The following is a 26,276-nucleotide window of genomic DNA, read 5'->3' as shown; positions in this document are numbered from 1 at the left end:
TCTCCCGCAATTTCCCCCTGCTATTCATAAATACTAAAGCCAACTACCCATTGAGACGTTTGGACAGGTTCATCATGGAGAGGAAATGTTTAGAGGCGTATGGGTCAAACGCAGGACAGTGGCTCAAGAAGGCACCTCGGTCGGCATGGACGAGTTGGGCCGAAGGGCCTGTTTCAGTTCTATGTACCTCATTCCAATTTCACTGTTTGGAGTACACTTACTGCCTGTCCTGCACCCTCTGGGTAGAATTCCCGTAGCTAAACAGCTTTCAGGCTGCAGACAGACTGGAAGAATCTTGAGCAGCAGTTTTGAATTCATCGCAGTCAAGTCCACCTCTATTCTCCCCGTGACGACAGTTTAGGTGAGCCGATTGGCGGTGAGGGCACAGTTGAGTAGCAGTGATGGGATTACGAGTTGCTCTCATCCCGAGAACACTAAATCTTGTTGTTAGGACGTTAGGTGACGTCCAGGAGATTTGAGAGTGCTTGAAGCTCTGTGATGTCCTATTTCCACATTGGTATTCAGAGGCAGGGCAGTAGTATACTGCCAAGGGCCTAACCTCTGGAATCCTCTCCTTAACCTGAATTGACCTCTCATAACAGGAGAAAACAGGAGGAGCTCACCAGGCCACTCAAACCATCCCCGTCACTCAACACGAGAGGCGGAGCTTAGAGGGATAGGGGCTGAACGCAGGAAATAGGGACTAGCTGGGTGTTCTGGGTGCCCAGCTAGTTCTGATGAAGGGTCTCGACCCGAAACGTCTACTGTTTATTTCCCTCCACAGATGCTGCCTGACCTGCTGAGTTCCTCCAGTGTTGTGTGTGTGTTGGGCGGGCACCGTGGTCGGCATGGACTGATTGGGCAGAAGGGCCTGTATCCGTGCTGTATTGCTCTGTGACTCTGTGATCACGGCTGATACATGATCTGACCTCCCGATCCTCTGATCACCTACTATTTCAATGAACCTCAGGATAAGCCTGAAGAATGGCCCATAGAGACACGAGAATGCAGATGCTGGAATCTGGAGCAAAAAAACACACACACTGCTGGAGGAACTCAGCGGGTCAGGCAGCGTCTGTGGAGGAAGATGAAACGTCGACTGTCCATTTCCCTCTACAGATGCTGCCTGACCCGCTGAATTCCTCCAGCAGTTTATTTTTGCTGAAGAATAGCCCAAAAATTTACTATAAGGCACGTCGAAGTCTCCAGGTCTCAACAATGAATTTCATTTTAGACTTGCTGCTCTAATTTGCACCAATTCGCGGCACATCTTTTTCCCTCATTCCATTCCCACTTCCCTATTCCTTGCATCAGGTCTCCCAGCTGTTCAGTCCCGGTGCTGCATTGTCTTCACTTTTACTCCTTAATGCCTTTCATTCTGCCGGGAACTGTATTCTTCTTCCCTTCTTCTTAAATGGTTAGAATTCTAACTTTTCGACCGAACTGAAATAAAAAAAAAGTCGAGCTGTGAAACATTTTTCTCTACTCCACAAAATTTCGTGACCTACTTCCAGCATTTTCCGATTTTTCCCTCCGTCGCTTTACCACGATGCCGCAGTGAAATAGGTCTCCCCTTAGCACTGAGAACTAACAACGTGCACGGTTCGGATGTGTTGTGCTGAGGTGCTGCGTCCCCTTCAAGAGGGCGTGTTGCTGAAAGTGTACACATGAAAGATTAATGGTGCGTCTCTTTACAATTTACTTTGGCGCCTTTGGAGTTGATCCTGGGGTAAGTTGTTACGTTTCACAAACTTTACCCTCGCATCGGCGGCTGTTGCTACGCTAGTGGAATGTTTACTTTAGTTGCCCCGGCAACCGGCCACCCTTTGCCTCACGTGACTAGCTGCCTGGCTGTCGGTTGGTGGAAGAGATGTAGCGAAAGTCCTGATTGGCAAGGCAACGAACTGACCTCAGCGGCAGCGCGGCTGGTGTGGCCGGAGCTGTAGGTTTCCTTCACCCAGGTCTGGCAATGGATCCCGAGTGTCCTCAGTTCCATGGTTGGTTATTCTTAAAGCCAAGAGCTTAAATAATGAAAAGCGATTTGAATACTTATCAAAGTGAGCATTGAACGTCTAACAGCTGTCCATGTTTTCTTTTGCAGTTTCTGAAGTTATGAAAATGGCAGGTAACAATATTTTCATTTTCCTTTCTTGGTTGGATCTCCTTTTCACATTTCAGGTTTATTATCGGCAGCAGTATAGCGCAACGACATAAAAATCTATAAATTACAAAAATAAATGCAAAAGAAAAGGAATAATAGGTCGATCCGAAACGTCGACTGTTTATTTCTCTCCATAGAGGCTGAGTTCCTCCAGCAGTCGAGTGTGTTGAATGAGGTAGTGTTCATGGTTCATTCAGAAATCTGATGGCGGAGGGGAAGAAGCTGTTCCTGAACCGTTGAGTGTGGGTCTTCAGGCTCCTGTACCTCCTCCCTGATAGTAGCAAGGAGAAGAGGGTATGTCCCGGATGGTGAGGGTCCTTAACGATGGATCTTTTGTATTCAGCCGCCGCTCTGTTGTGACTGTCGGTTCTTAGCTAGTAGGCTGTGAGCTTAAACCCTCTTGAGGACAAAACTGACACTCCAGGACAGGACTGAGGGAGTGCTACACTGTTGGAGATAGCTTCTTTCAGATAATAAGCCTCAGCCTCGTCTGCACATATGGGTTGATGCAAAACCTTCCTTACACTATTGTCAGGCAGAGCAAGATCTTATCCTTGGTGTCCTGGCTGATATGTATCTCCCCCAATCAGTAGCACTAATGGAGATCAACTCTTTGATGCTGTTGAAAATCAAGACGTGGCTGCAGATGCTGGAAATGTAAAATTAAAAAACCAAAAGTGCTGGAAATACTCAGCAGGTCAGGCTGCATCTGCAGAAGGAGGAACAGTCGACGTTTGTCAACAATCCTTGTTGAGAATAAGAAGGAGACCTGTTTAGCTGCAGGGGGTTGTAAATCTGGGGTGACCATGGGAAAAGCTGTAAACAAGGTGAGTAAATGGGAACAGTTAGAGAGTGAGAATGTAGACAGAATGCCGAGCTGGAAGAAACGTCCAGCAGGTCAGGCTGGGCGCATCCTCCTCCTGGAGGGAGAAAGAAGGGGGAAAGACAGACCAGTTAAGCGTATATCACAGATGGATTCCCGATACAGACAGAAATCAAGTAACCTGAGGTTGTAAAATTCAATAACTGAGTCCAGAAGGCTGCAACATGCCCAGGTGGAAGATGAGTTCGAATGTTGAAAGGACTGGACAGAGTAGATGTGGCTGAGTTGATTCCCTTGGTGGGTGAGTCCAGGACTAGAGGGCACAGTCTGAGAATTAGACGGTACCCATTTAGAACAGAAATGAGGAGAAATTTCTTTAGCCAGAGGCTCGTGGATTTATGGAATTCGTTGCCACATACAGCTGTGGAGGCCCGATCATTGGGGGTGTTCAAGGAGAAGATTGATAGGTATCTAATTAGTCAGGGTATCAAGGGATATGGGGAAAAGGCTGGGAATTGGGGCCAGATGGGAGAATAGCTCAGCTCATGGTGAGATAGCAGAGCAGCCTCGACGGGCCAAATGGCCAACTTCTGTTCTTTTGTCTTGTGAGATGCTGTTCCTCAAGCTTGTGTTGGGTTCCATTGTAACAGTGCAGGAGACCGCTGACCAAAAGGTCAGGGTAGGAGTGGGGTGGGCCTTTCCCCTCCCCTTTCCCCTCCCCTTTCCCCTCCCCTTCCTCCCCTTTCCCCCCTTTCCCCTCCCCTTTCCCCTCCCCTTTCCCCTCCCCTCACAACCTGCCCACCTGCTTCCCGTTATTCTATGGCCTACTGTCCTCCCCTGTCAGATTTCTTCTTCAGCCCTTTGCCTCTTCCACCCGTCACCTCCTGGCTTCTTGCATCACTCCCTTTCTTCCCCCCTCCCCCACCTACCTATCTTTTCCCTCTCACCTGCACTCACCTCTCACCTGCCAGCATGCGCCCCACCCCCTCCCCCTACCGTTTTATTCTGGTTTCTACCCTCTTCCTTTCCAGTTCTGATGAAGGGTCTCGGCCCGAAACATTGACTGTTCATTTCCCTCCACAGATGCTGCCTGACCCGCTGAGTTCCTCCAGCATTTTGTGTGTTGCTCCAGATCCCAGCATCTGCAGTCTCACTTGAGTCTTGTGTCTCCCTTTATTTAAGGACTGTTCTTGTATGGGAGGCGGTTATTAAAGGTATGAGGTGCTTAAGAAGGATCACATTTTTATTTCAAACATGTTTTTCGTCAGGTGTCAACTTTTAGAATAGATTTTCTCAACGAAAAAAAAATTCCTTTCTAGATAAACTGATGAAAACCAAAGTAACAACAGCTAATAGGTTCCCGGGTCGATCCCTTTTTGGAACCACGCTGGATAGTAAAGGTTTGGACAAAGGTAAGGAATGACATAAGCTGACACTTTATGACCAGGCTTTGAGGCTGCTGCAACATCTGTTCTTCTGAAGTGAAGTGGTGTCACGGAGTGTTGTATCACCACTCTGGTCTACTGTTTTGCAGAACTCCCCACTCTTCCCATTGTCTTGGTCACATTCTTCCCCCTCACAACGCATGGGAATAGGGGCAGGTAGCACAGCCCTTCAAACCTCCTTTGCCATTCACAGTCTGTGGATACAGCCCAACGCGTCATGGAAACCAGCCTCCCCTCCTTGGACTCTGTCTTTACCTCTCGCTGTCTTGGTGAAGCAGCCAACATAATCAAAGACCCCCCACCCGGGTTATTCTCTCTTCTCTCCTCTTCCATCAGGCAGAAGATACAGGAGCCTGAGGACACATACCACCAACCTTAAGGACAGCTTCTACCCCACTGTGATAAGACTATTGAACGGTTCCCTTATACGATACGATGGACTCTGACCTCACAATCTACCTTGTTGTGACCTTGCACCTTATTGTCTACCTGCACTGCACTTTCTCTGTAGCTGTGACACTTTACTCTGTTCTGTTATTGTTTTTACCTGTGCTACCTCAATGCACTCTGTCCTAACCCAATGTAACTGCACTGTGTGATGAATTGACCTGTACGATCGGTATGCAAGACAAGTTTTTCACTGTACCTCGGTACTAGTGACAATAATAAACCAATCCCAATATCTACCTCAGCTGCACTTACCTGCCTCATTCACCCATTTCCCTTCAATCCATCACAGAATTTTGTTTCACTGCGATCTCCTCCTGCACTTGTAGATTTAACAGAGATGGGACGGTTCTGCGTAGAACAGCCCAGTAACTGATCAAGAAGACGTTAATTGTACTGCCTCCAAGGCCATGAGATGAGCGACCAGACTTGTACACCATGGTCCTGGTTGTTAAATTGTCATCCATAATTTTTCCTCTCTTCCCTTATAACGGAGTCTCACAACTTTTCAAAAGTAATTCGCTGGTTGCTGGGCAGCTACATTCTACAATTCCTCCGCACGCCTTGCCTCACTTCGCTGGGTCAGTCCCCAGTACGACTGCGCTTTCCTGCACTGTACCTGCCTCCTTGTTACTCCTGAGGCCAAGTTTTCATCAGTTATTCCAGCAATGTTTCTAGCGGTTTTATAAGATCAGATTTCTTTATTAGTCACATGGACATCGAAACACACAGTGAAATATATCTTTTTGTGTAGTGTTCTGGGGGCACCCCGCAAGTGTCACCACACTTCCAGTGCCAACATAGCGTGCCCACAACTTCCTAACCCGTACGTCTTTGGAATGTGGGAGGAAACCGGAGCACCCAGAGGAAACCCATGCAGACACGGGGAGAACGTACAAACTCCTTACAGGCAGCAGCCGGATTTGAACCCGGGTCGTTGGCGCTGTAGAGCGTTATGCTAACCACTACCGTGCCTGCTTACACCAATACATTGAAGGTTAACTTGAGAAAGCTGCCCTTCTCCAAAAAGAGTTTGTTCCTGCTCAGTTATTTAGATTGGGGAGGTGTGACAGCCGGTCTTCACCAGCCAAGTGGGTGGGGGTGGTGCTGCTACCTCTGGCCGGGGGATATAGGCCTTTCATTGATTCCTGCTGGGAAACGGCAAGGCAATGGTGAGATTGGCCGAGGATGAGGGCACCCGCCACCCTGACTAAACATCTTAGTAACTTGTGCTGATACTGCTTTCATGCGAAGGATGGGCACATTGCCAGTTTCCAACCTGTCTCTCCTTCCTACAAGGAGAACTCTCAGGATCCACCTGGAAAATCCTTCTGGTGCTTGAGATTGAGAGTTCCTTTCTTTTTCAATCTTTTTATTGAATTTCAAATTAATTCAAATTAATATACATAACATTGATAATTATACATATGGTGCGAAGAGATTGGGGTGACAATAATGACAGTTAGTATATACTCACAAGGAGTAAAATATATAATCTGGACCTCCCGCTCTCTTGCTAAGTGAACATGATACAGAAAAATAAAAGGAAATTGAAAAGAAATCTGATTATATGAAAAGAAAACCCCCAAATCAAAAAAAAGTATAATAATAATCAAAAGCAAACCAAAAACTTCAAACAAAAACTGGTCTGATATTTCTTCGGTTTTAAAAAAAATTATGTCATCGGCTCTGCTCCTCTATATTCAAAGGTTATTGAAAGGGATACGAGAAAGGTCAGCTTATATCGTATGGAAATATTGAATAAATGGGCTCCAAACTTCCTCAAATTTAAGCAAAGAATCAACAGTACCACTCCTGATTTTTCTAAGTTTAAACATGTTATAGTTTGAGAAAACTATTGAAATGTAGTAGGGGGTATAGGGTGAGATTGAGAATTCCATGCCCGATCTTACCACGTCCCTGTGCTGCAGAGGACTTGGCCAATACGAGCTGGTCGCTGTGGCAGGTCAGGTACAACATGGCTCTCATGCGACCTCAAATGCAGCAAAATGCAAGCATGTTTGGTGCACTAGTTTGCATTGGTGATTTTTTTCCCTGAGTGAATGACCAATTCCATCTCTGAAGTATGAACGTCAGGAGGAAAGTGGATCAGCCACCAGTTCTGAGCAACTTCCAGCCTAGTTCTCACCATTCACGGTTGGGGAGCATGCCTTATGAAAGCAGGTTGAGGGAACTCAGCCTTTTCTCCAGGATGAGGGGGGGACCTGATAGGGGTGTATAAGATGATGAGAGGCATTGATCATGTGGATATTCAGAGGCTTTGGTTGCCACAAGAGGATATAGGTTTAAGGTGCCGGGGAGTAGGTATAGAGGAGATGTCAGGGGTAAGTTTTTTACTCAGAGAGTGGTGAGTGCATGGAATGGGCTGCTGGCAACGGTGGTGGAGGCGGATACGATAGGGTCTTTTAAGAGACTTTTGGATAGGTACATGGAGCTGAGAAAAATAGAGGGCTATGGGTAAGCCTAGTTCGGCACAGCTTTGTGAGCCAAAGGGCCTGAACTGTGCTGTAGGTTTTCTATGTTTCTATGTTTCTATTCAGTGGAAATTGAGTAACCCCCTTTGCAATTTGATTCCTAAATTATTACAACTCTGAATTACAGAGCTACTAGAGGAGGAACAGCTTTCTGATGAGTCAAAAAGTTGTTGTCAACCAGGGTCTCCATTGGTGCAAGGTGCAGACAACGCTCGCAGAACCCAGCCACTCAGCAGCCCAAAGCCAGGCCGCTGCCTTGATTCTAATAGGACCATGAGCCCCAAGACAGAATCTGTCGAGAATGCAGTTGGCTCCAGACAGAGTCTGGCCAAGGACAGGGATTGCCAGACGCAACTGAACAAGTCACACAATACACAGGCCGTCAGCCTTGAACGAAGGATCGCTGAGCAGCAAATCGGCAGTGAGGTGATCCCTGCGCAGGGAGGGACACCTGACCTGCGGAGAGGGACACCTGGCATGCGGTCACCGTTGTGTGAGACTCCGGAGAGGCTTCCCACACAAGAAGAGGAATGTCTAATTCCAAAAAATATTCAGCATAAATTTAGGACCCATGTTGTGAATGAGGTCCTGTCAGACGAAAAGGTTAGTGAAAGGCCACTTCTAAGACTCACGTCTACCTGTAACACTAAGTTCCAGTTGCTAAAACATACCATCTTGCTTTCTTCAATGTTATTTTTCACTTTGTCTATTGTGAATTATTCGGTTTATCACCAAACAATAGGTCCCCTCCTTTACACCAAAGAGTAGGGACTGGACCTCTACATAAACGTATCTGGCTCCTCAACAGTATTTCAGCCAAATTGTAGAATATGTGCGAGTCTCAAGTAGAAAGCTAGGACCTGCTGTCTTTAAAACAAAAGATGCAAGAGACTGCAGATGCTGGAATCTGGAGCAAGAAGATGATCTGCTAGAGGAACTCAGTGGGTCAGCCAGCATCTGCGTGGCAGAAGGGGGGAATGGACAGTCAACAGATGCTGCCTGACCTGCTGAGTTCGTCCAGCAGCTTGGTTTTAGCTCCATCTTTAAAACATTATTTCAATCCATCATCTCCACAGTTAACAGAAAACCATTGTTATTGTTGGCATTATTCCTTGGTAGAACCAGACTTAGAGGTCATCTCTTATTGCTTTTGAGAAGCTGGGCTTCCTTATTAATCAGCTGCAGGCCATATGGTGGAAGCACCTCTCCACAACCATTAGAAGGAAGCTCCAGGAATCTACCCAATAGCAATGAAGGAATGCTACCTGGTTAAGAGGGGAACTTGCAGGTGATGGTGTTAAAAGTACTTGATCCTTTCAGGCACAGTGGCACAGCTAGTAGAGCAGCTGCCTCGCAACTCCAGTGACTCAAGTTCGACCCTGACCTCTGGTGCTGTCTGTGTGGAGTTTGCGCGTTCTCCCTGTGAGTTTCCTCTGGGTGCTCTGGTTTCCTCCCAGATCCCAGAGACGTGCGGGTTGGTAGGTTAATTGGCCGCTGTAAATGTCCCTTAGTGTGTAGGTGAGTGGCAGAATCTGTGAGGAGAATAAAATAGGATTGGTGTAAATGGGTAGTTGGTGTGGACAATGGGCGGAAGGGGCTGTTTCTATGCTTAGCTCTAGGATTTGCATATCTCCCAGTTTCCACTAACAATTCTCACACATTTTGTGAGGAATAAATTATCATGAAGAGCTTTTCTACCATGGAGACACAAGAGACTGCAGATGCTGGAATCTAGAGCAACATACAAAATGCTGGAGGAACTCAGCAGGTCGAGCAGCATCTGTGGAGGGGAATGGACAGTCGACGTTTTGGGTCCAGATGAAGGGTCTCGACCTGAAACATCGACTGTCCATTTCCCTCCACAGATGCTGCCCGACCCGCTGAGTTCCTCCAGCATTTTGTGAGCTTTCCTACCATGCCACAACTTTCCATTCAGACTTGCTGCTTTTAAACCAGCAGCGTCTTGCTGGGTAGGGCTTCCACCCCTGAGTTGGAAGGTCGTGGGCTCAGCCCTACCTTGGGGATTTGAGTGCACGCTCTAAGCTGGTGTTTCAGTACAGCACCGAATGCTGTCAGAGACTGTGTCTACCGGGCATGTTGACCACCTCTGTCCCACGAAAATTTAAGTGCCACAAATGGGTGCTTTGTAACCTCAGACACCTGGTGAAGACTGTCACTGGAGATACCAGAGTTAGATGATATCCATGGAGCAGAACCCCACATTGTCTTGTGCCTTACAGAACAAATCGAAAGGGTCTACGGCCATCCTGACCTGCATTTTGTTATTGCCTCCCTGAAGGTTAAGGAGTTCTTGTATCAGAAGCAGTTGCCTGCGGGGAACTTGGATTCCAAGGACACCACTGCGGAGACACAGAAGAGCATCATTGATGAGACAAACACATATGAACAAATAGGCTACCCACTGCGATGTAACATTTTCCCAGGTACTGCCAATTCTAACTAAAACTGAAAACATTCATACAGTGTTCAGTTAGATCTTAACCAACTATTCATGCAGCCAATCATACAACAGAGGGGTGGGAATATTGGGAAGCTATGTCAATAAGAATGTTCCTATGTCCTTATGTTCCTATGTACGGTATCTTATTGGCTGTAAATGGATTCCAAGTGTAAGATGCTAAATGCTAGGGTACTTAAAACCAGCAGGAATATTGGCCATAATCTGTATTTATGTAGAAGGGAAAAATGTTGCTGATGGTGAAAAAGTGAAATATAGAAAGAGAAGGGGAAATGCTCAACAGGTCAGGCAGCCTCAATGGAGAAGCAAGCAGAGTTAATGTTTCAGGATTCCACCCAGGCATGGTATGATGTATGTCAATGCTTTCTGGTTCCGGGCCGGGCTGGACATGTTAATTTTGGTGAATTTCTGCTGAATTGCTCAGGCCGTTGGTTTTGGAAGGAGGTTCTATCGTGCGTGAGTTGTCCTTTACGAGGGAGCGGAGACTGATGTGGGTGCTTTGTTGTTGTGATGTCAGGTTTCTCGGGCGGATGGAAGAGCGAGGCCCAATCCACCTATACAAAGGAAGTGGTCGAACGCTTTAAACGGGATCCGGAACACTGGCATGGCAGGACATCAGATGATCTGGGTACAGTATGACCTCATATTCCTTGCCCTCCATGTTCCTTTCCTGGCTTCTGACCCCTCTGAGATGTGCTAGGAACTGATGGAGGAGAGTTGACGTCGTGGGGGTGGAGGGAGAAATTCTCTTTCGTTCTCCTTGTCAATGAGAACTCCTCCGTCCCCTCCTGAAGCCAGTTAACCCTTTGTTAGGCTTTGTTAGTAAAGGCACCAGCCCCTGATCCTCGCCCTCATGTCAACTCATGACTTGAGTGCCCTTGGACCTGCTTCAGAGCAAGGTGAGTGATGTGGGATGGCTCTCTAGCCTGAGGCAGCCCATCCTGCTGCTTCCATCAGGTCCTCAGCTGGAACCTGTTCGGTCAGTAAAGAATAGTGAGGGTTGGGTGTGAGGTATGATATCCTCAAACCTACAACCCTTTGTAATCTCTCCCATTCCTTCACTTCACGCCTTCTGATTACCCCAAAATATGGCTCTGTTGACAGTCGTGGTTCCTGCTGCTGAGGCCTGGAGCTCTGGAAGTCCCTCCCTGAACCTCTGCTTCTTTGTCTGACCTCTTGCCCTTTGCTTCACACAGCTCAGCACCCGGTTTGTTCAGATGACCCCACCCTGAGCTGCCCTGGGAGCTTTGTTACACCGGGTTGTTGATGCGGGCAGTTTCTTGCTCAAATCTGGTCTCAGTCCTTCGAGACCATCAAGGGAGCAAAGGTCAGAGTACCACAGACGCTAGATAATTGAAATTAAAAGCTGTAAGCACTCGTCATGTCAGGCAACTTTTGATTGGTACAACACACAAAGCGCTGGAGAAACTCAGCGGGTCAGGCAGGAGAAGGACAGTCGACCCGCTGAGTTCCTCCAGCACTTGTGTGTTGCTCCAGATTCCAGCATCTGCAGTCTCCTGTGTCTCTAGCTTTTGATATGTAATTGGTTTATTATTGTCACATGTACGGAGATACAGTGAAAAACTTTGTTCTGCATGTCATCTATACAGATCATTCCATACATCAGTACAATGACATAGCACAAAAGGAAAAGCAATTAAAAAAAATGCAGAATATAAGTGTTACATTACAGTAACAGAGAGAGTGCAGTGTAGGTAGACAATAAGGTGCAAGGGCCATGACGAGATAGATTGAAAGATCAAGAGTTTATTCTTGTGGTACAAGAGGTCCATTCAAGAGTCATATAACAGCAGGATACAAGCTGTCCTTGAGTCTGGTGGTACGTGTTTTCAAGCTTTTGTATCTTCTGCCTGATGGGAGAGGGGAGAAGAGAGAATGTTCAGGGTGGGAGGGGTCTTTGATTATGTTGGGTGCTTTACTGAGGCAGCAAGAAGTGTAGACAGAGTCCATGGAGGGGAGGCTGGTTTTCATAATGGACTGGGCTGTGTCCACAACTCTCTGCAGTTTCGGGAAAGAGAGGAGTAACGTTATGGGCTGATTAACAAACAAACTGCTGCAGGAACACAGTGGGTCAGGTAGCATCTGTGGAGGGAAATGGACACTCAACATTTCGGGTTGAGACCCTTCATCTGGATGAAAATATCAGGTGGATGATATTTTCCCAGAAATTGTGAGCAGTTGAGGCTCCCCTGGAGTATCACTGTTCATCCACATTTGGCTGAATGGGTGATTTTATCCAAACCTCTCAGGGGCAGATGGTAGGAGGAGGTTGAAGTATTTTAAAAATGTGATTCATTTTTCTAAATTTCTCTATGCCCTTTCCTTCTACCGTTCTCTCACCCAACTATCCGCTGTGAATGGAGACACAGGAGACTGCAGATGCTGGAATCTGGAGCAACACACAATCTGCTGGAGGAACTCAGCGGGTCGAGCAGCATCTGTGGGAGGAAAGGACTTGTCGACGTTTCGGTTTGAAACCCTGCATCAGGACAGGCATCAGATCCTGATGCAGGGTTTTGACCCAAAATGTTGACAATTCCTTTCCTCCCACAGATGCTGCTCGGCACACTGAGTTCCTCCAGCAGATTGTTTGTTACCTGCTGGGAATTCTACTCCTCCAATTGTGCCCTCTTGGATTTAATCGCTCCATTATTGGCAGCAAAAACCTCGGGTCCTACATTCTGGAACTTCCTCCTAGAATGTCTTTGTCCTTGTTCTTGTTTTAAACTGCTCCTTACAACATATCTCTGCCCAAACAGTTGTAGTATCTCCTTCAGCACTCCCTTACCACATTTCATCTGCTAAATCTCCTGTGGTGTGCCTTGTACCTGCTAAAGAAATGCTGGTTGTTATTACTGTAACTGAGAAATAAATGGAAGGAGGCTAGTGCCAGAGAAAGGCTCTTGGTACAACAAACAATCTGCTGGAGGAACTCAGCGGGTCGAGCAGCACCTGTGGGAGGAAAGGAATTGTTGACGTTTCGGGTTGAAACCCTGCATCAGGACTGAGTGTAGAGAGGGGAGATGGCTAGTATAAAGAGAAGGGGGGAGTGGTGAGACAATTCCTTCCCCCCCCTCCCCCCCGCCCCACCCCAGATGCTGCTCGACCCGCTGAGTTCCTCCAGCAGATTGTTTGTTGCTCCAGATTCCAGCCTCGGCAGTCTCTTGTTTCTCCAATGGCTCCTGGACGTCTGTATGCTGATGGGAAAAAAAATTAAAAATTATAACAAAATAATTATTTGAAGAAATTGCTGGTGTAACCTGTAACTGAGTGGCGGCCAGTGGCAGAGAGTGACTCTCAGATGTCTGTGTGCTGACGAAATTGGGGCTCAAATTTTTGGGGTGTAGCAGAAAAATATCCCCAAAGACCTACTTATAATTTCTTAAAACTTTTTTACACTGATAAAGTTATTCGGCAGTATGTTTTACAATGTCTTGTGGGCACTTTGCATGAGATAAAAATGCAGGCAACAGCAGATACCTTTGAATGTGCAGGTATTTGTTGTAATTGCCTTCTGATAATTTTAGAAACTGAAGCTTGATTTATTTACCATAGAACCATAGAAAACTACAGCACAGAAAACAGGCCATTCGGCTCTTCTAGTCTGCGCCGAAACATTATTCTGCTAGTCCTATTTACCTGTCCCCAGCCCATACTCCTCCAGACCTCTCTCGACCATGTATGTCGTAGCTTTTTAAATAAAATGGAAGATACCCAATTTTACCAAACAATGACAATAATTAAAAAAACTGTACTAAATTGAACTAAAAACTCAAATATTGAGAAATTCGAGTTCTCGGTGTTGTGCTGTCAAACATTTCATTGGAATTTGCTCCCTTCAGTGGACACCTATAGAGACAGGAGAGACTGCAGATGCTGAAATCTGCAGCATAAAAGACACTGCTGGAGGAACTCAGCATATCGAGTGGCATAAGTGGAGGCAGTCAACATTTCAGGTCGAGACCTTATAGCTGGAACGTTTCGTCATTTAATCAGTTCCCCCAATCACAGACCTTTCCCTTGCCTTTTCCCCTTAACTCCAGCGCATAGCTCTGGATTTGCATCAAAGGCCTGTTACATCTTCCAGTTCTGATGAAGGGTCATCAACCTGGAACACTATAAATAAAAACAGAAAACGCTGGAAACGCTCAGGTCAGGCAGCATCCACGGAGACAGAAACAGTTAACATTTCAGGTCCGCAACCCTTCATCAGAACTGGGAATCTGATTTATTATCACTGACATAAATGATGTGAAATTGCAGCAGTGCAGTGCGAAGATATAAAATTACTATAAATTACAAAATTAAAAATAAAAGTGCAAGGAAAAGGAATAACGAGGTGGTGTTCATGGACTGTTCAGTAATCTGACGGAGGGGAAGAAGCTGTTTCTGAATCTTTGAGTGTGGATCTTCAGGCTCCTGTACCTCCTCCCCGATGGTAGTAACGAGAAGAGGGCATGTCCCAGATGGTGAGGGTCCTTAGTGATGGATGCCACCTTCTTGAGGCACCACCTCTTGAAGATGTCCTCGATAGTGGGGAGGGTTGTCCATCCTGATGCAGGGTCTCAATCCGAAACGTCAACTGTCCCTTTCCTTCCACAGATGCTGCCTGACCCGCTGAGTTGCTCCAGCAGTTTTTTGCTCCAGATCCCAGCATCTGCCGTCTCTTGTGTCTCCAAGTTGTCAGTTTCTCTCTCGCAGATGACACTGGCCAGTGGGGCACTTCCAGCATTTTCTGTTTCCATTTCAGATATTGAGCATCTCTTGAACTTTGCTTTGTTTGCTGACCACGTGAAGTTGAGCCCTGTTTATAAACCTTCAGTCTCAGGCAGTCAATTCAGAGATTTCAGCTGTTGCCTGGGGATGTGCTGGATGTTCCCCAGGAGCATTGTGATGGTGGCCCCAGGCAGCTGTTACCTCAGTCTCCTGGTGGCCAGGGAGGGAATAACAGGGTTGTAGATAGTGGCCAACTCTTGTTACTTAAAGCTCTGCCCAGAGGGATTTTGGCAATGGGCAGATCCAGTCATCTGGGAGCAATGTTCCAAATCTGGGGGCAGGGATAGTGTTGGCAACGTGAGAGATGGAACAGTGAACTTGTTTTCCTCGGTGAATTACAGAGATCCCTAAGGGATTTTCTGCCTCTTGTTGCCATTCAAAAGAATACAGGGGCTCCCTGGGTTACGAATGACCTGACTTAACGGAAATATGACAACGCAAATTCTCCCACACTTCTTTAAAGTATTTTTCAAGCTAGTAATAATAAAAAATAAAATGTTTAATTGTATTAATTAATCACTGGATACAGTATATATTCAATTTGCTTAATTATGGGCAGCAACATACAAAGCACTGGAGGAACTCAGGGGGTCAGGCAGCATCTATAGAGGGAAATGGACAGTCGATGTTTGGGGTCGAGACCCTTCATCTGGACTGACCTGACCCGAAACATCGACTGTCCATTTTCCTCCATAGATGCTGCCTGACCTGCTGAGTTCCTCCAGCACTTTGTGTGTTGCTCCAGTTTCCAGCGTCTGCAGTCTCTCTTGTGTCTTAATTATGGGTAATGTTCGGGTGATGATTATTCATTATAGCAAGTGTATGTAGAGCGATACAATATGGGGAGCTACAGAAAATGGATGTTTCTGACTTGCAAAGAAATCAGCTCACGGACAGTTCTCAGAAGTGGAACCCTTGCGTAACTAAGGGACTGCCTGTGTAGTTTGAGCAAGATAACTTGATTCCAAGTTTGTGCCCTGATATTAGCAAGGTTGTCTGTCGTCTTTTAGGTCACTGGGTTGAGATGAACGTCACTCATCAGAGAGTCAAGAAAGCATTAGGGGAGCTGGAGAAAAGATTGGAGAATTCCTAGAGCAATTGAGAACATAAAACATTGAAATAAAATCACTCACCTTTTGTCTTTTGTGTGGAAAGCATAAAATTCCTGGAGACACTCTCAAATAATAATTTTAAAAAAATTGACTGAGTGCAGATTTGAGTCAGAAAGAGGGAAACCACTGCCCTCCAGTGAGCAGAGGACGTTGTTGTCCAGAACTCGTTCCTGCACCAATGACCGGTGGAGAGATATCAGTGCGACCTGGTCCCCGAGGTCATCTTGTGTCCTGAGATCTGTCCAACTCATTCTGTCTCCTGAGCCGAGTTACCCAACGGTGAAAGATCGGAGCAAAAGCCAGTCCGCTGGAGGAACTCAGCAGGTCGGGCAGCATCTGTGGAGGGAAAGAAATGGTCGATGTTTCGTTGTTGAGACACTGCATCAGGACTGAGAGTGGAGAGAGAAGATAGCTGGTTTAAAGAGGGGGAGGTGTGAGGCAGGGGCCAGTAGGCGATAGGTGGACCCAGGAGGGCTGAAGGACGACAGGCAGATGGAGCCAGGTGGGAGAGGGGGAAGGATGGAGTTAGGAGACACAGGCAGGTGGGTGATAGGTAGAAGCAGAAAAGGCGGGAAAAAGGGGTGGGGGACAGATGGAGCCAGGTGGAGGTGGAGACGGGCTGGAGGGTGATGAGTGCGGACACAAAGTCGGCAAGTGTTGGAATATGATAAGTAAGGAGGGTGATAATGGGAAGTCAGTGGAACTTTATCCAACGGCTTTAAAATTCTGATCAAGTTCTCAGCTGTTTCGGTAAATTTATTACCCAGTCCTGGTTGTCACAGCTACTTTACTGGTGGGTTAATGGGATGCGAAGTACTTTGCCTCCAATGTGATCCATTCAACTTGCATAAAAGTTGCAACATGGAAATGAAGAGCACTGGACATTGGTCTTTGAGCTCTGAGAAAAGCAGGAGCCATCTGGTGTTTCCCCCACCCTGGCCTCTTTATAACTCCCTTCCCTTCAGGAACAGTAGGTGGCCATTCTTCCCCTGGAGCTGGCTCTGCTAGTTGGCAAGATTTTGGATCCTGTCGATGTTTTGGGTTGAGACCCTACATCAGGGTCTCCACTTCTTGTAACAAAATTTCTCCTCGGTTCCAAATGACCAAGCTCTCATTTAGACAAAGTCTTTGCTAGTTTAAACTCCCCAGGCAGGAGAATCCTCCTCCATGCATCTGCACACACCCTTAAGTATTTGATCTTTGAATGAGATCATCTCTCGTTCTTTTAAATTCTATCATCTCTCATTGGACACTTGTTCATTTCTGGATATTGCCGATGGACCTCTGATGCGTGTTTTAAGGCAAGTCTTTATTGGCCAGGACAAAGAATAAAAGAGCATGGTAAGGCTGGAACTCTGCAAAATGCTATCTGGATCACAGCTAAAATGCTGTGTGCAGTTCTGCCCACCACACTACAGGAAGACATTGCACTGGAAAGAGTGCAGAGCACGTTGCTCGGGCTGAAGGAGAGATTATCCAGGCTGACGTTGCTTTCCTTGGAACAAGAGAGATGGAGGGAAGGTTTATTTGAGCTGTAAAAAGTTGTGAGAGACATGGTTAGACAGATGAAAGAGGAAGAACCTATTTCTCCAAGAAGATAGGACATTTGAGAAGTGTTTCATGACTCTGGGCCTGTACTTGGAGTTCAGAAGGATGAGCGGGGGGATCTCATTGAAACCTACCAAAAGGCTTCGATAGAGTGGGCATGGGGAGGATGTTTCCATCAGTAGGAGAGTCTGGGATCTGAGGGCACAGCCTCAGAAGAAAGGATTGCCCCTTTTGAACTGAGATAATGAGGAACTTCTTCAGCCAGGGGGTGGTGAATCTGTGGAACTTTTTGCCACAGAGGGCTATTGGGTGTATTGAAGGCAGAGATTGATGGGTTCTCAATTGGTAAGGGGAGAAGGCAGAAGGATGGGGTTTTAAAAAAATCAGCCATGGTCGATGGGCCGAATGGCCTAATTCTGCTCCTATATCTTATGACCTTATAGGACAATGAGAAGGGACATAGATTTGCATTAATTGGTAGAAGGATTGGAGGGAGTTTTTTTAAAAATCACTTAACAAGGATGTTGCCGGGACTGGAGGGCCCGAGTCATGAGGAGAGGCTGATAGGCCGGGACTGTTTACCTTGGGGCAAAGGAAGCTGAGGGGTTACCTTATGGAGGTTTGTAAAACCATGAGGGGCATCGATAAGGTGGGTGGCCACCGTCTTTTTCCCAGGGTAGTGGAGTCTAAAACTATCGGACATTGGTTTAATGTGATTTAAAGGCGATCTGAGTGGTAGGTTTTTTTCACACAGAGGGTGGTGGGTACATGGAATGAGCTGCCAGAGGAAGTGGACGAAACAGGGACAATTACAATGTTTAGAAGAGATTTGGATACATGGTACATGGATAGGAATGCATATGGGCCAAATGTAGGCAAATGGGGCCAACTCAGGAAGGCACCTTGGTCAGCATGGATGAGTTGGGCCGAAGGGCCTGTTTCTGTGCTGTATGACTCTATAAGTAGTCCTGTCTGAATGAAACTGCTTGACAGAGGAGTGGAAACAAACCGTTATCACAGTTAGAAAGTACCTAGAGTGTTGTACCTTACAAGGCTACCTTCTTCTAACCTGACCTAACCTTTCACATCCACTTGAGGTTTAATCTACACCTGAAAACAACAACTCTTGACGGTGCAGCATACCCTCAGGGCTCCCTGCCTGAATTTGTGCTGCAATGTCCGGAGTGGGACTTCAACCCACAATCTACTGACTCGGACGTGAGCCCCCGAGCCACAAGTCACTACGGGAGGCAAAGCTTGGGTGAGAAGGTATGTTGACAGTCAGCTGACAACAGGGAGGATATTTCTCAGTCACACTGCCCTTTCTGCTGTTTAAAGGTGCCCAGACCGACACACTGCTTGCCCACGAGAGGTTGTCGAGGAACCTCCAGCAGTACCTTGAAGAGCAGCCGAAGTTAGCAAGGACCTGGCCCCGGCTCAGCTCCAAGCCCCGCGAGGGTGCAGCCACAACCCAGCTAGGGCAACCCAAAGCACAGAAGAAAGTCGCTGCAAAGCCACCGACAACTGTCCCAAAGACAAAACAGCTAGTCGCAAAGCCTGAGGTGGCAGAGGCGCCAGGCGGCAGAGGGGAAAATGAAATAACAGCTGGGCAGATCAATAAAAAGGATGAGATGTTCTGGGAATTTTACAACCAACCTTTGCCTCCACTGTAAACCTGAGACAACTGGGACCACCTGCCCTGCTTAATATACCAAGTCCTTCTTGGGGGGTAGGGGAAGGGTTACAAGTGCATTGAAGCCACACAAGGTGGTAGGGTTAAGTAAATAGATTTAATATTAAGACAGGCATGAAGGGGAAGGTGATGTGTTGCAGCTGTATTATGTGGGAGCTGGTGGAAACCATTGTGATCCATCCGCAGTAGGTTTCTGCAGTTCGAGGAGCTTTGGCTTTGATTGGAGGTGGAGTCTGAGATTTGGACACTGTTGAAGCTGAGAGAAAGTTACCTGGACACTTGTTCCAGGACACAGTTATTCCGATTAAATTTAGGGCTGCAGAACTGGTGAGTCAAGAAGGTGTGTGTGTGTGTGTGTGTGTGTGTGTGTGTGTGTGTGTGTGTGTGTGTGTGTGTGTGTGTGTGTGTGTGTGTGTGTGTGTGTGTGTGTGGTGTGTGTGTGTGTGTGTGTGTGTGTGTGAGAGAGAAAGAGATGGGGGGGGCAGGTGGGTATAGGGATGGAAGCAGAGGCCACAGGGTGAGAGCAGACTGATCCCAGCACTATGGTACAGGTTCACATTGTCAGACTGTTGAGGTGCTTAGTGGTAACGTGGGATGTGTAACTAAGGGGAAGGTACCATTCTCTGAAGCTGTGAGTCTGGATTAAGGACGAATATCCTTGGTGCTGGAGGGGAAAGATTTCTTTATTAGTCACACGTACATCAAAACACACAGTGAAATGCACCTTGTGTATAGAGTGTTCTGGGGGCAGCCCGCAAGTGTCGCCACGCTTCCGGCACTAACATAGCATGCCCACAACTTCCTAACCTGTAGGTCTTTGGAATGTGGGAGGAAACCGGAGCACCCGGAGGAAACCCACGCAGACACGGGGAGAATGTACAAACTCCTTACAGACAGCGGCCGGAATTGAACCCGGGTCGCTGGCGCTGTAAAGCGTTACGCTAACCGCTGCACTACCGTTCCAGCCCTGATTTCACAAGAATGTTTCCGAGACTAGAAGGCTTGAGTTATAAAAAGCGACTGAATAGGCCGGAGCAACACACACAGAAAGCTGGAGGAATTCAGCGGGTCAGGTGGCATCTATGGAGGGAAGTGGACAGTCGCTGTTTCGGGACAAGACCCTTCATCTGGACTGACCCGAAACAGTGACTGTTCACTTCCCTCCACAGATGCCGCCTGACCCGCTGAGTTTCCTCCAGGTTTCCAGCACCTGCTGTTTCTTGTGTCTGAATAGGCTGGGACTGCTGGAGCGAAGGAGGCTGAGGGGTGACATTATGGAGGTTTATTAAATCATGAGGAGCATAAATAAAATGGATGCTCAGAGGCTTTTTTTCTAGGGTAGGGGAGCCTAAGGCTAAAGGGCATAGGTTTAAGGTGAGTTTTTCACACAGAGGATGGTGGGTCCATGGAACGAACTGCAAGAGAAAGTGGTAGAGGTGGGTACAATTAAATGCTTAAAAGACATTTGGACAGGGACGTGGATAGGAAAGGTTTAGAGGGATATGGGCCAAACACAGGCAAATGGGACGAGCTCAGGAAGACACCTTGATTCGCATGGATTTGTGCCAAAGACCATGTTTCCATGCTGTGTAACTCTATAACCCTCTATGACTGTAGAGGTTCAGGTGCGATCAAGATTTCATATTTTGTCATTCAGCCCTTTTGAGTCTATGCTGGTTCTAATCGCATCCCATCAACTCTGTTCTCCCATTTGTGACCTATTCTCTCCCACACGCCCATTATACAACATCTTCCCATTAAACACCCCCCTCTCCCCCAACCCATTCTACTGCCACTTGTAGTACAAAGTGCCTTGGTGCTCCACAGGAGTGCAGTCACCACTGCAATCCAGGGTGCTCCCCGAACAGTGACAGGTCTGGCAGACGAGAGCTCAACGTAGTCCAACCACGTCGGACTGTGAATGCCTGAACCCGTCGTCCACCACATCCATTCACTCTGGGTGGACGGAGGAGCAGAATTGTACGGGGGTGGGGGGAGAGGGGTGGTGGTGGGGGTGGGGGTTGTGAGAGTGAACAGGGCATGTGAACAGGAGAACAGGTCGGCACAAGTGCATGGTCCCTCCTCTCCACTGTTATCATCTACATCCAGGATGGGCGTGCATGCCTATAATCACCAATAGCCTGTCCTGGTCAAATCACGTAGATGCCACGGCTGAGAAAGCTCACCAGCGCCTCTACTTCCTCAGAAGGCTAAAGAAATTCGGTTTGTCCCCTTTGACACTCACCAACTTTTACCAATGCACTATAGAAAGCATCCTATCTGGATGCATCACAGCTTGGTATGGCAACTGCTCTGCCCAGGACAGCAAGAAACTGCAGAGAGTTGTGGACACAGCCCAGCACATCACAGAAACCAGCCTCGCCTCCATGGACTCTGCCTATACCTCTTGCTGCCTTGGCGAAGCAGCCAGCATAATCAAAGACCCCGTCCACCCGGGTCATTCTCTCTTCTCTCCTCTCCCATCAGGTAGAAGGTACAGGAACCTGAGGGCACATACCACTAGGCTTAAGGACAACTTCTATCCCACTGCGATAAGACTATTGAACAAGACTATTATACAATGAGATGGACTCTGACCTCATGATCTACCTTGTGACCTTGCACCTTATTGCACTGCACTTTCTCTGTAGCTGTGACACTTTACTCTGTACTGTTATTATTTTTACCTGTACTACCTCAATGCACTCTGTACTAACTCAATGTAACTGCACTGTGTAATGAATTGACCTGTACGATCGGTATGCAGACAAGTGACAATAATAAACCAATACCAATATCTGTTTGAAGTGCCACTGCTAAAAGTAGTCTGTTTTAAATTCCTGTGCATGCCCCTGAGATAGAGGTAGGCTTTAGTGAAAACCTGGGCATGGTGGGGGGAGGTGAGGGTTTGATGAGCAGCTGACTAGTGACTGAAGTGTGGCAAGAGGTGGACCAAGTACTGGAAGGTAATGTCCCGCATTGGTGGAGCCAGATGCCAGTGGCATTGGAAGTGGGAATGGCTGGAGGGCTTGTTGGGGGGGGGGGGGGTAGAGGGGGAGATGTGGCTGGAGAGGAGTGGGATGTGGCTGGTGAGCTGTGGGGAGGGTGGGGAGATGTGGCTGGAGAGAAGTGAGGGTGGGATGTGGCTGGAGAGAGAGGCGTATGTGTCTGGGGAGCAATGCCGCAGACTGATGGTGGGATTAGGGCTGTGGGGCAGCGAACTGATGGAATTTAACCTTTATTGCTGAGCAGATCACTGGTCGAGGTACAGAATCTCTATCCCACCCCGTCCTCAGTCTCGTTTGCTCTTGAAATGAAGTTCAAAAGATCCTTGAGAAAGGAACTTGATTCTCTGACTGGGCGCATTGTAGTCACCCCCTCCCCCTCCACACTCAATCCCCGAGTTCAACAGTTTCAGGCAGTGAAACAGCGGTTCAGTTTTTACCACCTCATGCAGATCGTTTGTTTGACTTCTCGTTCTATTAGCACTTCACTCTCATTTTGTTGTGTTCCTCCCTTTTTCATTTTTCTGAGATTAAGAAAAGGTTGGCACAGAGGGAATGTTTTGATTCATCGGGGAGACCAGAACTTGTGCTAGATGTGGCAAAGGTGTTGACAATTAAAAGCAGCACATGATAAAACACACCAGGCAGTGCCTTTGCCAAACAACTGTACTTCATTAATCACAATTGATTGAAACAACTCAAAGATTCAAACAAGACTCATTAACCCTTCAGTTTCACAACTCTTCTAGTTATACATCTCTTTAGTTTACTTTCACAACTTCTAAAACCCACTGCCTGTATTCAAAAATAATGCACTCTTGATGAACCTGGGCAGTGTTCAATCTTGGCATGTTCTCCAAGTCCCTGACTCTGGGTTGTCTTCAGTGGTTGGTCTCCAGAGTCACTGCTGCTGGTCACCTCATGAGGCAACTTTTTATACAGTTCTTTGCATACCTCCCAAACCCTGCTGCGTTCTTTATTGCCTTTATACATCCTCAATTCCAATCCTTATTCGTCCATAACTTCTTCAAATTGCTGCGGGTGCCATCTTACCATTTAACTGTTTGGCTCCTGAATTACCAGAGTGTTTATTTGAGATTTGTAATCTATCAACTGTCCTTTTCCACAGGATATCAGGTCCAAAACTCCTCCATCCTCTTGTCTTCTGGATAGCTCATTGTAGGAATGTTTATGGTGGGATAGTTCACAGGGCTGTGAAGCTGCCTCAGCCATGTTGTCAAATGAGACTGACCAGGTTTCGATTACATGAACTTCCTTCCCTGTGCCCATTTGTTTTGTGGTTTCCATCATCTCTTCCTAGGCAGCAGAGTAAACTCCCAAAGTCTGATGGGATACTTGACATCGCTCCGGGGGCCTACAAAGGATTGAGGGGGTGGGGGGGGGGGTGGAGTCTTTGTTCCCTGGTGGGCAGGAGAAAAGGCTGTTAGATCTTCATAAACAGCACATGTACATCAAAAATAATGGTTTACTTGCAAGGTAGAACATGTATAGATGTTGAGTCTTCAGACTCCCGCTACAGGCTGTGTTCTAATCAGAGTCATTGTCATATTATTACAAAGCAAGAACATTGTATGACTCTCCTAACCAGAAACACACACACACGCACGCACGCACGCACACACACACACACACCCTACTGTTGTGAGAAAAGGTTCTTTGAGGTCTCAGAGGCCAAGGACGCTGGGCACAGTCTTGGGAGTTTTAAAAATGATTTATTCACAAAGACAAACACGGGAACAGAATGAACGGAAACGGATGCACACACACACACACACACACACACACACACACACACAGGTGATTGCGAACGTGGGGGAAATTGCAACGGGGGTGAGATGCACGCACACACACACACACAACAAACTGGTTACAAGTGATCAGGGAAAAAACAATACAATGCCTGAACCCCCTGACTCTGTGCAAGCATCGGCTCTACACTACCAGGAATCTACTTAGGATGCTCCTAACCCCTGTGGAAGTGCACACTCTTACCAACGGTCCCTTCGGCATGGTTTCGATTCCTGCAGCAATCAAAAGAGAGAGAACCACGCACATGTGGCATTCTTTATAGTGCTGGAGAGCTGGGTGGAGCCAGCCCAGGTAATTCAAAAGGTCCAATAGGTCATGGCCAGGTACAAAAGGTGTGTACAGAAGCCAGTGGTCAAGCGTGTGCATTAATGAGTGGGTGGAGCCAGACCTTGATTGACAGTGGTGTCGCTTTCTCAAATGATCTGATCTCAAAGGTTTTGGTGTTGACCATCTTTGGACTGTTTGATTCTGGATTTGAACTGGCAGCGGTTCTGTTTCTTTATCAGACTTGCTTGGATTTGGTTCCACGCTTTCAGAGGTCTGCACAGGAACCAACTTGGACACAACTTCATGATTGAGGGGCTCACTGGTCAGCCTGGATTTGGGTCCAGTGGAGATCATTTGGTGGACAGGAACACTGAATTTTGTCATCAATTCCAACCAAACACCTCTTGGTTCTGCAAATCACTACTTGGGTACCTTCCTCAAACATATGGGAGCTCAGCTCTCCAGGGGGGATAGGAGGAAAGAGGTTGTAGGATGGGAAGATTGTACACAATCTTATCATTTGCAAGTCCATTCCTTCTGTTTGGTGCATAGAGATTTTTTTTGCATCAGCTGCTTCTGGAGTTGAACAGAAATGAACATCAACTGTCCATTTCCCTTCATAGATGCTGCCTGAACTACTGAGTTCTTCCAGCTTTTTATGTTCAACTCCAGAAGCCCAATCTGACTAAACAAGGCGCAAGCTTGTTCCCAAACCTCTCTCCATTAAGGATTCTGTGAGTGTGACAGTATACAGCATTCTGTCTTGTATTCATTAGTGGAAGAGTCTCATGCGAGGGGATATAGATACTAGATAAGGGGCCAGTCATTTAAAATGGGGTGCATAGAAATTTCTTTTCAGTGTGGTGAATCTCTGGAATTCTGTACCGTGGGGGGTTGTGGAAGCTAGATCATTAGAGGTATTTAAGGTGGAGGTAGATATCTTTTTGGAAGATGAGGGAATTGAGGGCTATGGGGAAATTGGTCAGAAGGGGACTTGAGGCCAGTGTACCTCAGCCGTGATCATATTGAACGATGGGGCAGGCCTGAGGTGCCAGGGGGCCTACTCCTGCTCTTATTTTCTTATGTTCTTGTATGCCTAGCAAATAAACCACTATTTTTTGACATACATTTGCTGTGTCTTAATACTTTTATGAAGATAGAACAGCAGTCCCCCCACTTTTTGGGGAACCACAAAATACTTCATCACATCCAGCATTCTCCCCAGTGCCAAGCCTCTCAACCTTTGCACGATCTTAGAGCAAGCTCTCTCCATTAACAATTCTGTGGGCATACAACTGGTGGCAGAGAGTGTTGTTTTGTACCTTGAAGAAAATTGGCCAGGTGATATTTCATGCTGAGGTTTGACTATCTTCTTGGGAGTATTTATAATTAGTTCAGCTTCCCTTTCAGCTGCTGCATTTAAAACCTGAGGATAGGAACAAGAGTTTGTGGACGGAGCTGATTAAAATCATTGTCAGAAACAAGCTCCTTGGGTAATCCATGACTGACCTCTGGTGCATTCTGTAGTGCTATGTGCACCCATGTCTTTCACTTCAATGCGTTTAGTGACTATTTCAGCACCAAGAAATTGTATTTCCCTTTCCACTAAAGTCCAGAGAAAGGCCTCGACCTGAAACATCGACTGTCCATTTCCCTCCATAGATGCTGCCTGAACTACTGAGTTCTTCCAGCTTTTTATGTTTTGCTCTCTGGAAGGGTCTGGTTGGCCAAGACTCTAAGTACAAAGGATTTTTCGGGGAGATCTTTCCTAGTTTCAATAAATCCTGCATTTATGAGTTGGTTGTGGTCGTTTATCAGTCATCCCAGCTGCAGGACATCTCTGTGGGGGGGGGGGGGGGTTCCTCAGGGGGAGCACTTTTACTTGAAGGACTGCCGCAGTCCAAAAAGGCAGCTCAGCATGACTCCTCAAAGGAGATCGGAGAAGGGCAATAAATGCTAGCCTTGCCGGCAATGTGCAGACCCTGAGAAATGAATAAATGATTAAAAAAGACTGCCTACATCGAAGAAGTTTGCAGATGGTACAGCAATGGTCTGTGCCGTTGGCAGGTGCAGAAGATGCAGGAGAGTAGGGAATGCTCTGGTCTGGTCCGTCAGGCAGAAAAGCAGCAAATGCAGTTCAATCCAGAGGCGTGAGGGTTAGGGAGGTGGGACAA

The 26,276-nt window shown here is 47.0% G+C and overlaps 1 protein-coding gene across 2 annotated transcripts; it reads left to right on the top strand.

Moving 5' to 3' along the window:
- Window positions 1-1,922: 1,922 nt before the first annotated feature.
- Window positions 1,923-15,771, top strand: LOC127585655 (testis-expressed protein 33). Of its 2 annotated transcripts, XM_052043287.1 has the most exons (7): window positions 1,923-1,997; window positions 2,102-2,125; window positions 4,304-4,396; window positions 7,499-7,974; window positions 9,671-9,815; window positions 10,368-10,478; window positions 15,658-15,771. In XM_052043287.1, exons 1-7 carry the CDS (start codon window positions 1,970-1,972, stop codon window positions 15,738-15,740), a joined length of 960 nt encoding a protein of 319 aa, XP_051899247.1. In that variant the 5' UTR covers window positions 1,923-1,969; the 3' UTR covers window positions 15,741-15,771. The 2 variants fall into 2 exon arrangements, with proteins under 2 accessions (XP_051899247.1, XP_051899248.1); XM_052043288.1 differs by lacking the exons at window positions 1,923-1,997; window positions 2,102-2,125 and adding an exon at window positions 4,077-4,198.
- The last annotated feature ends 10,505 nt before the right edge of the window (window positions 15,772-26,276 follow it).

Source organism: Pristis pectinata, chromosome 33 (genome assembly GCF_009764475.1).
Source record: "Pristis pectinata isolate sPriPec2 chromosome 33, sPriPec2.1.pri, whole genome shotgun sequence".
In the NCBI taxonomy this organism is placed as follows: domain Eukaryota; kingdom Metazoa; phylum Chordata; class Chondrichthyes; order Rhinopristiformes; family Pristidae; genus Pristis; species Pristis pectinata.
This window is presented reverse-complemented; position numbering and strand designations above follow the sequence as displayed.